We start from the raw sequence: 13,067 nt of genomic DNA on the forward strand, positions 1-13,067 counted from the left end.
TGCTAATCACTCTCCCTCTAGCTTCTAAAATAATCATTGAATATCTTGATACAATTAAGTTTTCAAGAATGCATCTCATTGTACGTTAAGAAAACAACAACAAGCTGTTTCTTATAGTGTGGGAAGCATTGATTATTCCTGTATTGCAGTTCTTCTAAAGACAAAGCAAACAGGGCCATTAAAAAATACACAGAGACCTTGTTCACACGTTCAGCATTAGATCTGTATGCGTGCTGAAGAAAGGTTGTCATGGTGTGATGCCCAGCCATGCCATTCTTCATGCTCTAATGGTGGCCATCAAGACTACAAAATAACATTCTGCAGAAGTGTTCTCATGGCTTTGCACAATAGTCACTGAGTCTGAAGACGAGAAAGAAGTTCACCTTTACTGAGTTCCTTACACCTGCCAGACTTTTTCACCTGTGAGTCCATTTGTTTCTTTTCAGAAGCAAAGTGGGTATTATTATTCTAGTTTATGGTGAGAAACTGAGGCGTAGCTAGGCAAAATGACTTAGCCCAAGTCCCACAGAAAGTCAAGGGAGGAGGAAAAATTCAGCCCCAGGTCTTTTCCAATTTCAAAATTCATTGCCTTTCCACTTCACTGTGTTGCCTCCCAGGATTTGGGGATGTGATGAGTCTGCCTGAGGTCACATTATAAGTCAGAGGTGAGCTGGGAACATTGTTTGGGGCATCTCCACATTGCTTTAATCCATTAAAATATGATGTTTCCTCTCTAACAAATGTAACACGTTCACTTATTTCTTCTTCGAAGGGGAGAGATGGCATGGCAGCTTTTGATCTTCTACAAAAGATTAACTTTCTGAAAAAAAAGTAATACAGCAGATATGACATTTAGCTTAACTTCTGAAAAAATGTGAAAGCAAATAATTCATTAAATGTGAACTTTGCTGATGACCAACCATTTTGATACATGGTAACTTTCTTTTGAGGAATTTTATGAACATTCCTTTCCTCTGGGTCTTCAGAATTCTAACCAATATAAAACTAGTCTGGCAAATGGACTCCCTTGAATCCGATGAATTGTTCTAGAATCCTAAGATTGGATGTGCCATGATGCATTTTCTGATAAGAGGGTATTTCCACCTGCTCTGTCAACTTACTAGTTATGCAACTTTTGTCAAGTTCTCAGTTTCCTCATCTGCAAATGGGGGTAATGTAGAACCTACATTAAAGGGTGGCTATGAGGATTAAGTGAATTAACATATATGAAATACATAGTCTGGAACATGATAAATACTATATAAATCATTGTTACTATTATTTATTCCAGTTACAATAGCATGTTGCAAGTCATGTCAGACTATCCAGAGGGTGCACATGGGTTTTGAAGGATCTAAAGAACATCCTAGGAGGTGGCATTTATAAGTAATCTGGTTCTGTGTAGGCATCTGCTAGCAGTGACAGCTGAAATACAATTCTAGGCCCATCTGATTCCAGAGTGAAGGAGAGTCAGTGATAACTAGACTGGCAGAGATACCAGGCTGAACAAACTGTGTAGCTTGACTTTCTTCTTTCTCCTCACTGATCTTGAGAACATGAGCCACGCAGTATTACTAACAGTTTCAATTTGTCACCGAAAGCAGCTCAAGCAAACATGGTTCCTTGGGGAAAGAGAGTTTTTTCACACTTGCGTGCAGCATGGATTACTTGGAAGTGAATTCTTCCAACGTTTGATTAACAAAATATGTAGCAGATGCTCTGTTCAATGCTAGAGATATAGAAATAAATGATACCTGGTCCCTAATCTCAAGGGAGCATAATCCAGTGACACAGAGACAGTGCCAGCCCAGAGAGCAGATGATGAGTTTGAAAATTGCAGGTTGTTTTGTATGGAGTACGAAGAGGTTGGTTATGAGACTCGTTCACAGTGAAGTAAAATGTTTAAGGATGGGGCCAATGGACTCAAGAAATATTTGAGTTTGAGGAATACAGGAGAAAACATAATTCTGTGAACAACTGAATGGGGAAAAGCTGATGGTTGGTTATGGAAATTATATAGTCATCCTCATTCTGGGAGTAGCTGAGAGCATTTTACAAAATGAGAACTGCAAGTGCATATAAAAGGAGAAAAGCAATAATCTAAGACTGATCTTTCTAGGACAACCATTAGTATTGCTATTATTGTTAGTACAGCTAGCAAAGAATAGTAAGAGGAATACTTGAAAATGGGACTGGAAAAGCAGGGAATTCTGATGTTTCTGAAATTACAGCTATAAATGTACTGACAAGTGAGTGGGTGAATACAAAGATCCATGCAGACACCCATGAAGAGCCACATGGAAATGAAGGTTTTAGATTCAAGAATGAAGATGTTATTGGAAACATTAATGAGATTTGTATAAATAACTCTTGACAACAGAATACTGTACCCAAACATTAAGATCCGAGGAAGATGGGATGTGAATAAAAGAGGTAAATGTTTGCAGGTGCCAAGTGGTCCAAGTCAACCCGACATTGACCCTGGTAAACCTAGATAAATGTTGAGGGACTGCAAGTGTGTTTTGGAGTTTAGTTGCCGTGTGCTGAGTGAAGAGTGAATACTTTGCCTCTGTCTGAAAAAGTTGTGCTGTTTTACCAAAGCTCCAGATTCTGGAGGGATGTGTAGGAAGAAGTGGAGATGAAAGTGACCTCAGCAGATGGCTCAGCCTTGGAAGGTGTGGGGACATGTCACAGCCATGTTTGGGGGGTAAACTTTCTAAAATGGGCAAACCAAAGGCTGTTATAGACTTACCTTGAAGAGTAATATTCATCCAGGTGTAGTTTATTCCAGAGGTTAACTCGGATGGCCATAATCAGGTAGTTTAAAAATGTATTACATTTGTTTAATCCTCCAATCCTAGATGTTTTTCTTTTGAATACATTGAATATGTTTCTAATGTGCAGAACATTTCTCCAGGAACTGTGAACATTGGCTCTCTATTTCCCTCCCAGAGCCTTCCTTTTAATCAGAGCATTTCTGGATAAAATTTATTGAGCTAGAGATATTTCAGACCTTTTTTCCTAAAGACTGAAGGATGTGAATTCCTTATTAAGCATTTTGCCACTTTGTTATTTTGGTTTATTAAACAGTCACGAAGTGAAGTCGTAAGGTGTGAGAAATGTGAGAAGGAATGAATTCTGAAATGGAGGGCTGCTCTGTGTAAATATGATGAAATATTAATTACTTCTTGTTTCCTCTTCTTCAGGGATATCAGGGAATGGCAGGATCACCAGGTGTTCCAGGATCCCCAGGAGTACAAGTATGTGATCTGTATATACATATTTTAGAAATAACATTTCTAGTGAACCAAAACACATAACTAATAATTTTATTTTGTGGTTAATTTAGGGAACACGAGGACTACCAGGTTATAAAGGAGAATTGGGGAGAGATGGAGAAAAGGTAAATACATACAAGCAAAGGTGTGTTCAGTTGTTTTAGTCACTCAAAGACAAAGGATGCAATCTGTGATGACTCCCATTCAATAGTGTTCGTCTTGGTGAATTCCAAGATGTCAGCTCAGAAATGTGTCAGTGGCCGTTGGCTGATCAAGCTCACAGAAGGCTTTTATCACTAGATCAAAGTGGTTATCACTAGATGACCACTGTCAGATGGCACAGGTATTGGCATTGCCCTGGTACCATGTTCCTTCTCTGTGATTAAGTTCTGTAGGGAGCTACCTTCTTAGAGGGAAGAGCATTATGTGAATGGAGTGTGTTCCTGTGTTAGCCACAGACAGCCATATGTCCATCTCCACAACAGAAATCTATCTTAGCCATACTGGACTTCTTTCTCTTGTAAGGATTCAGTGGGTACAGACAATATTTGTCTGATTTCCTTTTTTACAGCTCTGAGATTTGCCATGTTCTTTAAATATGTTCAATATATTAGTACCTCCCCAGGGATCTAGTCCTGCATCCAGGTAGCTGGTCCACATCCAAGATGCCCATTGGAATTTGCTCGAATCCCCATGATGATTTGTTAGCTTAATTCCTAAAGCACAGTCTTATTTCTACGTTCCTTGAAGGCCTTCTGTTTGCTCTTGATAAAAGCCTGTACTAATTTTCTAGCTCCAATCCTTGCAAAATGATTGCCTTTTAAAAATAGTGTGCACAGCATTCACACCTTAGAAACACTGATCTGGACTCCGTCTATTTTATGTTTTTATGGTTGCTTATGCTGGTTATAGAAAATTGTAGCTGCTCAAGTACCATCTCTGGATGGACCCCTGGCAGATCTCGTCATGGGTCTGCTGCTTTCAAACTGTTTGATCTTGGCACATGACTTGATGTCTTTGATTTTCTACATTGACTCAGTGGGGATTTCTTTATAGCTTTGTTATAAGAATTAAATGCGATAATATATGAAAAATACTTAGTGTGGTCCCTGGTACAGGGTTTTCCTTAAATAAATGCCTGTTGTTTTGTTGTTCTGTTTTGCTTATCAAGGAGCGAGGCTGTGGTTGGGATGTCACATGGGGTGTACTGGCATGTGTCATGGGCAAGAAATGTTAGAGCAAACAGAAGGGTTAGTGTCTGGAAAAGAAACAGAGAAGATGGAATAGGTCAGGACAGCTCTATAATGTGGGGAGAGCCAGGGAAGGCAGAGCAACAGCAATAATTGATAGAACTCTGGAAGAAGTGGTACAAAATCCTCTTGTCTCCTCAGTGGCCCTGGGCCTCTATGAATCTTTTTAGCCACTGGCAATCTCTGCCTATTTAAAATGATGGAGGTGCATCTTAAGAGGTGCTGGAGAGCAGGCCAGGCCCACAGGAATGGAGATGTCTTATATTTGTATGCTCTGGGGTATCATGAGAGACCTCCAACCTCCTCTAGGAGAATGGGGGATTCCACTAGGAAGGTGTGGATACCTGTTCCTAGGAGACCACATGCCAGGCACCTCACCCACATTCTAGTCTACAAGATTGTTGCTGTTTCTTTAACATTCTCACAAGTAGCCTGATTTGGGGATGTGGGGACTATATAAAAGTATGCATGTATGAATAAGTGTATTTAGGAATGGATGGATGAATACATTTATTTGTTTTTGTGTTGACTTGGGTTTTAGAGACCCAAAATAAAAAGGAGCCTTTTTATTTGTTTATCTTAAAAGAATTGGAGTAAAATACCTTATTTAAAAGTAAAGAACAATAATCTATGAAATAGAAGCAGACTCATAGACATAGAGAACAGACTTGTGGTTGCCAAGGGAGAGAGGGATGGATTGGGAGTTTGGGATTAGCAGATGCAAACTATTACATACAGGATGGATAAACAACAAGGTCCTACTGTATAGCACAGGGAACTATATTCAATATCCTGTGATAAACCAAACTGAAAAGAATATGAAAAAGAATTATATATATATATATATATATATATATATAAAATCACTTTGACATACACGAGAAACTAACACAACAATGTAAATCAACTATACTTCAATTAAACAAAAATTTTTAAAAAAGAACAATACTTCTATTAGTCACATCTTAAGGTAACTGCTCTATTGTTTTGGGTCATTGCACTGTGTTTAAAATAGAAATGGGTGACTTTTACAAAGCCACACATTCTATTGAAGAAGATAAGATGAATAAGATGTATGTTTATGTAAAGTTCTTTGTTTTCAGTCCAGTAGTTATTTCATTCAGTGTTATTTTCTGAAGTTCATTGTTTGGGTGTCAGCTCTGATTGACACGGTCATTATGGGCCTAAAATCACCACGTGCTGCCTCTAAATTCCCTCCTTACGTTCCTTCTGGCTGCAGGGATTTCTTTATTTAGAGCTACAATAATTTAGTGAGTTAGTTAAAGGTGTTTCCTTGGGTGTTCCTCTAGAATACAATTTGTTAACTTTCAGAAATGGGAAGGTTGAAAACATACCCTGGAGATGGCCTTGACTTGTGATCGCTCAGGGCATTTTTTCCAGGCATCACCCATGACCTTTAGGGGATTGTTCCATACGGTAATGTTCTCTGTTAGGATATTTTCCGAGAATAATTTCCATTTTGTGGATTTCCACTGAAACTCCCATAGGAGTTTCCACTTAAGATAATTAAAATTATATGCACTTTCTTGCTAACTGTAACCTTTGTTCCTCACATATCAGAAAATAGGATGTGTATAGATTTTGCATGGGTTTTTTCCCCCTGAATTTACAAAATTGAAAGGACCCTTTATCCACCAAATTGTCCTCAATTGGTAACTCATTTTATAACATGCTTTAAAGATATTTCTTGGACTCTAAGAAATACTTTAAGTACTTCAAAGAACTTCCTCAGATTTAAGGAAACCTAATATATTTAAATCGTGTAGAGAAATATATTCTGTTAAAACTTACATTAAGCTGGGTTGGTTTTTATGGGTTTTCTAATTGAGTATTTCTAATTGGTTATATGGGTTTTGTAATTGAGTATGAAACTTTCTATGGCAATGCAATTCTGGAGACACAGGAAGTATTAATAATTTTTTTAATCTAGTCAGATTTGTACCAACTCATCACTTGGTTTCTCTGGGTTTAAGAAATAAAATATATTAATTCTATCTAAGGTATCCTTATGGAACCAATTATACATTTTGTTTAGTTTCTTCATTAGAGTGTTAAACATTTGAATTGTCCTTTCAAGATCTCACTGTCCTGTTGCTCTCAGCATCCAGAACAGAGTATCATGTAATGAGCGAGCCTTTCTTACATGAATAAACCCCATTATCTGCACTTTGAAAGGCAAAAGCTGAAGTGATGTTATAGCTATATCTATTACATCGTTGGTCATAATCAAGGAACTCCAATATATATGTTGAGAGAACAGTAATAAAAGACCAAGCTGAAAAGGGTTATTAGGGAATAATATGTAAAAAATTTTAACATGCTAGTGGCTTTATTTCTTGCAGAGTTCCTGAAGACAAAAAAAAAGTTAAAAAAATTAAAACAAAGCCAGTAATGACATAAGAGGGAGAAATAGAACTAACTTAGGAAAGTGGCCATCTTTCTCTTATTTCTCGAATAGGGAGAGTAATCTACCCGTGTAGCTTTCTGATAGCACGATGACCCAAACACAGGTGTGTGTGTTTTGCAGGATGGGGAGGCTTAATGCAGTGACAGGTTACAGGCTGTGCCCTGATTTCAGACTGCTTAACCTTCCTAGTCATACTTCTTAATCTCTTTAAACCTGGTTTCCCAAATCTAGAAAGTGGGGCTATAAGTATTTCTTCATAGCCTTGCTGTAAAGACTAAATAAAATCATGCATGTACCTGGCCAAAATTAAACACTGAGTTAGTGATGATGATGATGATGATGATGGAGATTTGTAAGTGTTTCCGAAAACATCTTTAGTTTAGCCCTTATTGTTTCTCGCAGTGTTGAAGTGCCCCTTATGAAGCAATCAGACAGGAATTCCCTAAACCTCTTCCCACCCCACTTACCCTCTTTGCTGTGTGTGTACCTATATTCTACCCTCTCTTCTGTTAATATGGATGAACTGTCCATGTATAATGTCCAGCCCTCCTCTGTGCTCTGGGTCTCATCCTTCTCCATTACTTTGTGTTATTCATTAGCCCCTCTCTTCTGTGTCACTAGTTTTTTCTTTCTTTTTTTAAAAAAATATTTTATTCCTGTTCTAAAGACGCAGACGTAGAGAATGGACTTGAGGACACGGGGAGGGGGAAGGGTAAGCTGGGATGAAGTGAGAGAGTGGCATGGACATATATACACTACCAAATGTAAAATAGATAGCTAGTGGGAAGCAGGCACATAGCACAGGGAGATCAGCTCGGTGCTTTGTGACCACCTAGAAGGGTGGTGTAGGAAGGATGGAGGGAGATGCAAGAGGGAGGAGATATGGGGATATATGCATATGTATAGCTGATTCACTTTGTTATACAGCAGAAACTAACACACCATTGTAAAGCAATTATACTCCAATAAAGATGTTAAAAAATTTATTTTATTGAAATACTGTTGATTTACAATGTTGTGTTAATTTTTGCTGTACAGCAAAGTGACTCAGTTATACACACACACACACACACACACACATATATATATACACATACAGTCTTTCTCATATTCTTTTCCATTATGATTTATCACAAGGTATTCAATAAAGTTCCCTATGCTCTACAGTAGGACCTTGTTGTTTATCCATTCTCTGCATAATAGTTTGCATCTGCTAATCCCAAGCTCCCAACCCCTTCCTGCCCCACCCCCCTTGGCAACCACAAGTCTGCTCTCTATGTCTGTGAGTCTGTTTCTGTTTCATAGATAAGCTCATTTGTGTCATATTTTAGATTCCACATATAAGTGATATCATATGATATCTGTCTTTCTCTTTCTTACTTCACTTAGTATGATCATCTCTAGTGTTGCTGCAAATGGCATTAGTTCATTCTTTTTTATGGCTAAGTAGTATTCCATTGTATATGTACCACATCTTCCTCTCCTCCCTTGAGTTTTTTATTGTAATATTATTAAATATAAGTGTATATGAGTTTAAATGTATGTTTCAAATATATATACATATTTGTGATGAGCATAGCAATAATTGATATATTGGTATAATTAATGGTATAATTCACATAATAAATAATAAAATATTATTAAATACATATCTACACGCTCTTTTTTTTCTAATATTTTGTTTCATCTGAATCTGGAGAAATTGTGAAATTGTTACAAGCAGGGATTTTTCAGAAAACTTTCCCTCCTTCTTATGGAAGGAGTGGTACCACATTTTCCTTCTTTCCTACCTCCTATCCTCAGAGGCTTTTCTTCCAAAGCAGGAGGGCCTCCAAAAATGTTCTCTAAAGTCAGGCTTGGTTGAGCATCCCTCCGTCTGTCCATGTGGTGCTGACCTGTGTGTGCTCAGGTTTTCACTACTTCTGTGGATGTTTTTGCAAAGTTTTGATTGTTTCCTGATCTTTCAGCCTCTTTTCTTTTAGGGCCCTATAATGGATTCAGCATCTCAGTTTATGGTGATGAACCATTCATTCTATGTCCTGCCTCATTTCTTGGCTGCTCTGCTGCTTTCTGTCCTGTTTCCTTTTTCTCTACTGGCATCATTGGGAAACTTACAACTTTTACTGAATTTTTACAGGATGCTTCATCTTGGTTCTAAACTCTTATTTTTTGTCTTCATTTTGGGTGTGCTCTGTTTTACGGTCATTGATAAACTGTGGCAGGGACTGTATATTAGGAGCTTAGGAATCTACTTTTTTCCTAGACCTGAGTAGTCCAATGGTGATGCCCAAACCCAAGGGGAAGGCCCATCACACGTTAGAGAGGGAACATTTTAGTAGATTTAAACACTTCCCAGGAAATCATTATTTGTCCTGGCCCTGTGTGACACTTAGTGGTTTTTAACTGAGAAGAGAAGGAACAGGAATATGTGTAAGGCTTTTGACATGTTGGGTGCTGAAGGTGTTTCCTGTTGTGTGTACGTTTTTCTGTTTTATATTTAGACATGTCTTGTGTGGATATTATCCACAAGCATTGCCTATCACATGCCGTCCTCGCAAAAAGTCCTATGACGTTAGTAGAGTAAGCCATGCTCTGCCCGTTTTACATTAATTGTAAAGTAAATGAACCCTATTGTACAGTTCCGAAACTGAGAAATGAGGAACTTCAATCATCTGCCTGAAGTTACTCAAGGATCAGGGGTTGAAATAAAATGTCTGGATCTCAGTCTGGCTTTCTTTTCTTTTCTTTTCACCATATTTTTCTGCTTTGGCCAGAATTGTTTTTAACAGTGTGATTTCTTCCTCTTTTGCTGTATGCCTGCACCATGAGAAGGCCCAATGCCTGTGAGCAGCTGAGGAGGGGGAGGAGGAGGAGTGGGAGGGGAGGAGGAGGGAAGAAGGAGAGGAGGGGGGGAAGAAGGGGGGGAGGAGGGGAGGGAGGAAGAGGTTGGCTAGATGAGTGATAGTTTGCACTCATTGTGCCATGATAGTGGATTCATGGTCTTACTTTTGCATGTGTACCTGTGAGATGTTTCCTCCATGTCTCAAAAATAAAGGCTTTAAGAAAGAAAAAAAAAACTCTCTCAAGGGAGGAGGGATAGTTCCCTGTAGATTGTAGATCATCAAACTTTTAAACTGAAAAATCTTTGCAGTGAAAGTCTTTGGGGCATGTAGTCCCATGTATATGTATGAATTATATGCTGTGCTACTGAATAAAGGATTATGTGCATTGAAAACACAGACACACTGAGAAAATTTGAAAGAATGAGATTTTAAAAATATTAGTTTTCATATTCTCTTGCTACTCAAATAAATAATCTTGATGTAACTTTGGAGACTGAGTCTCTAGATCAACCTGTGAGATTGGCAGGTTCATCAAAGGCTTGTTATCAGTCAGGAAGCTTCGAGGCAACCTGGGGAAAATGTAACCAACTTACTGCAAATCTTGGATTCTCTTTGATTCTAATCTCTTGTAAACTCAGTGGGAATCAAGAGTGTGACTCCTCAAAATAATTTTTTTATTGGAATTTTCTTGGAGGACTCAAAAATGTTTACTATATTTTAGAAAATGAAAGTATTTGCATATTCAGTAAATTATCATTAATCACAAGCAAGACATCAGCTAGGATAGAGTAGGTTACGTTGCAATAACACACAAATGCTAAATGCCAATGCCTTAAAACAAAACAGGTTTATTGCTCATCAAACTTCACACTTATTAGCACACTCAGGCTAACAAAAGTTTCACCCTGTAGATTATGACTAATTACAGTATCAGGTCCCTAGAGAATCAAAGAGTGACTCATAAACCACTTCCATTCATCTTTAATTAGCTAGAGCAAATCTTGTAAACCACACAAACTTCAAGAGTCAGGAAAGCGTGATTTCCCCCACTCTCCCCATATGCTTAGAGAGAATCTGAATATTGATAAGTAATAATCATGTCTACTAAGACGAAATAAGAATGCATCAAGAACAGATTTTTTTCAAAGAGATTGGTGACTAATAAAGCACACAACACATACAAAGTAACTATTTTAAGAGAGTAAATGTTAAGTGCCAAAGATGAGAGTTGAATAAACTCTAGGAGTTGAGAGGAAAGTTGAAAATTCAAAAAGGCTTCATGGGACTTCCCTGGTGGCGCAGTTGTTGAGAGTCCGCCTGCCAATGCAGGGGACACGGGTTCGTGCCCCGGTCCGGGAAGTTCCCACATGCCGCGGAGCAGCTAGGCCTGTGAGCCATGGCCTCTGAGCCTGCGCATCCGGAGCCTGTGCTCCGCAACGGGAGAGGCCACAACAGTGAGAGGCCCGCGAACCGCAAAAAAAAAAAAAAAAAGGCTTCATGAAAGAAACTGTAAACCGAAGGTTAATCATAGATACAGACTTATAGGGGCTGTTCTTACCCAATTTAAGAAACCTCTAACTTAGGGAGGCTGTGGTTCCTTACTGTACTTTGTGTGTGTGTGTGTGTGCGTGTGTGCGTGTGTGCGTGTGTGCGTGCGTGTGTGCGTGTGTGCATGTGCGTGCGCGCGTGTGTGTGTATTATCAACAAGACTGTATGACCATCTTTGTATATATTTCTCAGTAACTTTTTCTGAGTATATCCATAGGAAAATTTCCCAGAAGTGGAACTGATTAGAGAATCAAAGGGTTAAGTTCATAATTAAATTTTGAGGCAAATTGCCTATTTACCTTCCAGAAAGTGTGTACTCCCCCAACAAGTGTGTGAAATGTCTTTCTTCACACCCTTATCAGCACTGAATTTCATTAAATTTCTGATTTCCATCAATATATGTTAAAAATGGTACTGGTTTGATTTGCAATCCTTTATTAGTGAATAAGGTAAAGTACCTGTCGTATGATTTTTGGAAATATTGTTACTTCTCTGTAATTTGCTTTTTATTTATATCCTTTATTTTTTCCTACTGGGCTTTTCATCTTTTTAAAAATTGATTTTTAAATGCATGTCATAAATTGTGTGAAAATATTTTTTCTGGCTTATGTGTTTTGATTTGGGTTTTGGAATTTTAGACATACAGAAATTTTAACTATTTATATATATATATATATAAAGTTTTACTTCTTTTCTCCTATGTTTGTATCTGTATAGAAAGGTTCAGCATTCTAACGTTTTGAATATAATTACTCCTGCTTTGATTTTTGGAAATTTTATTATTTTATATTTTAATCTTAAATTTTTTGATATTTGGATTAAAGTTAGATGAGTATTCATATTTTCCCCTTTCTTTTCCTAAAAGGATAGCCAGTTGCTAAACAGTATTTTTGAAATTTCACTTTTTTTCTCATTGATTTGAAAAACCATCATTATCACAAAATTTCCATTCTCATTTGGGTCTGCTGTTTTTGGCTTTCCATTCTGTTGCATTTACCTGTCTACATCTTCTCCACTGCCAAACAGTTTTAATTATTGTCACTTCATAATATGATTTAATACTGTCAGGCCTAGTCCTTCCTCATTATTCTTTATGATCAAAAGTTTCCTGGATATTCTTACATGTTTATTTTTGCAGATAAAGATCAGTATCTTTTCTTCAATTTTTTTAGAAATTCCTATTTATGTTTTAATTAGGATTCCTTTGAATTTATGGATTAGTTTTAGAAGCACTGACATAATTTCAATACTGAATTTTCCTATTCAAGATTATGATTTATCTTTCTTTTTATTTCAAACTTAAAACTCAGTGGAGATATTTATAGGACATTACATCCCAAAACAACAGAATACACATTTTTCTCAAGTGCTCATGGAACATTCTCCATGATAGATCATATCTTGGGTCACAAATCTAACCTTGGTAAATTTAAGAAAATTGAAATCGTATCAAGTATATTTTCCAATCAAAACACTATGAGACGAGATAGCAATTACAGGAAAAGATCTGTAAAAAATACCAACACACAGAGGCTAAACAATACATGAGTTAATAACGAAGTGATCACTGAAGAAATCAAAGAGGAAATCAAAAAATACTTAGAAACAAATGACAATGGAGACACGACAACCCCAAACCTATGGGATGCAGCAAAAGCAGTTCTAAGAGGGAAGTTTATAGCAATACAATCCTACCTTAAGAAACAGGAAACATCTTGAA

General features: G+C 37.5%; 1 protein-coding gene across 2 annotated transcripts in view; it reads left to right on the forward strand.

The window, feature by feature from the left end:
* The window catches only part of COL21A1 (collagen type XXI alpha 1 chain), a 185,071-nt gene that overhangs the window by 99,639 nt on the left and 72,365 nt on the right, over positions 1-13,067 (forward strand). For both annotated transcript variants that reach the window (XM_055079962.1, XM_055079961.1), the window contains 2 exons: positions 3,207-3,260; positions 3,350-3,403. In XM_055079962.1, coding sequence (XP_054935937.1) covers positions 3,207-3,260; positions 3,350-3,403 — 108 coding nt within the window. The remainder of the gene's footprint in view (positions 1-3,206; positions 3,261-3,349; positions 3,404-13,067) is intronic.

This window comes from Physeter macrocephalus, chromosome 18, assembly GCF_002837175.3.
Source record: "Physeter macrocephalus isolate SW-GA chromosome 18, ASM283717v5, whole genome shotgun sequence".
Classification (NCBI taxonomy): domain Eukaryota; kingdom Metazoa; phylum Chordata; class Mammalia; order Artiodactyla; family Physeteridae; genus Physeter; species Physeter macrocephalus.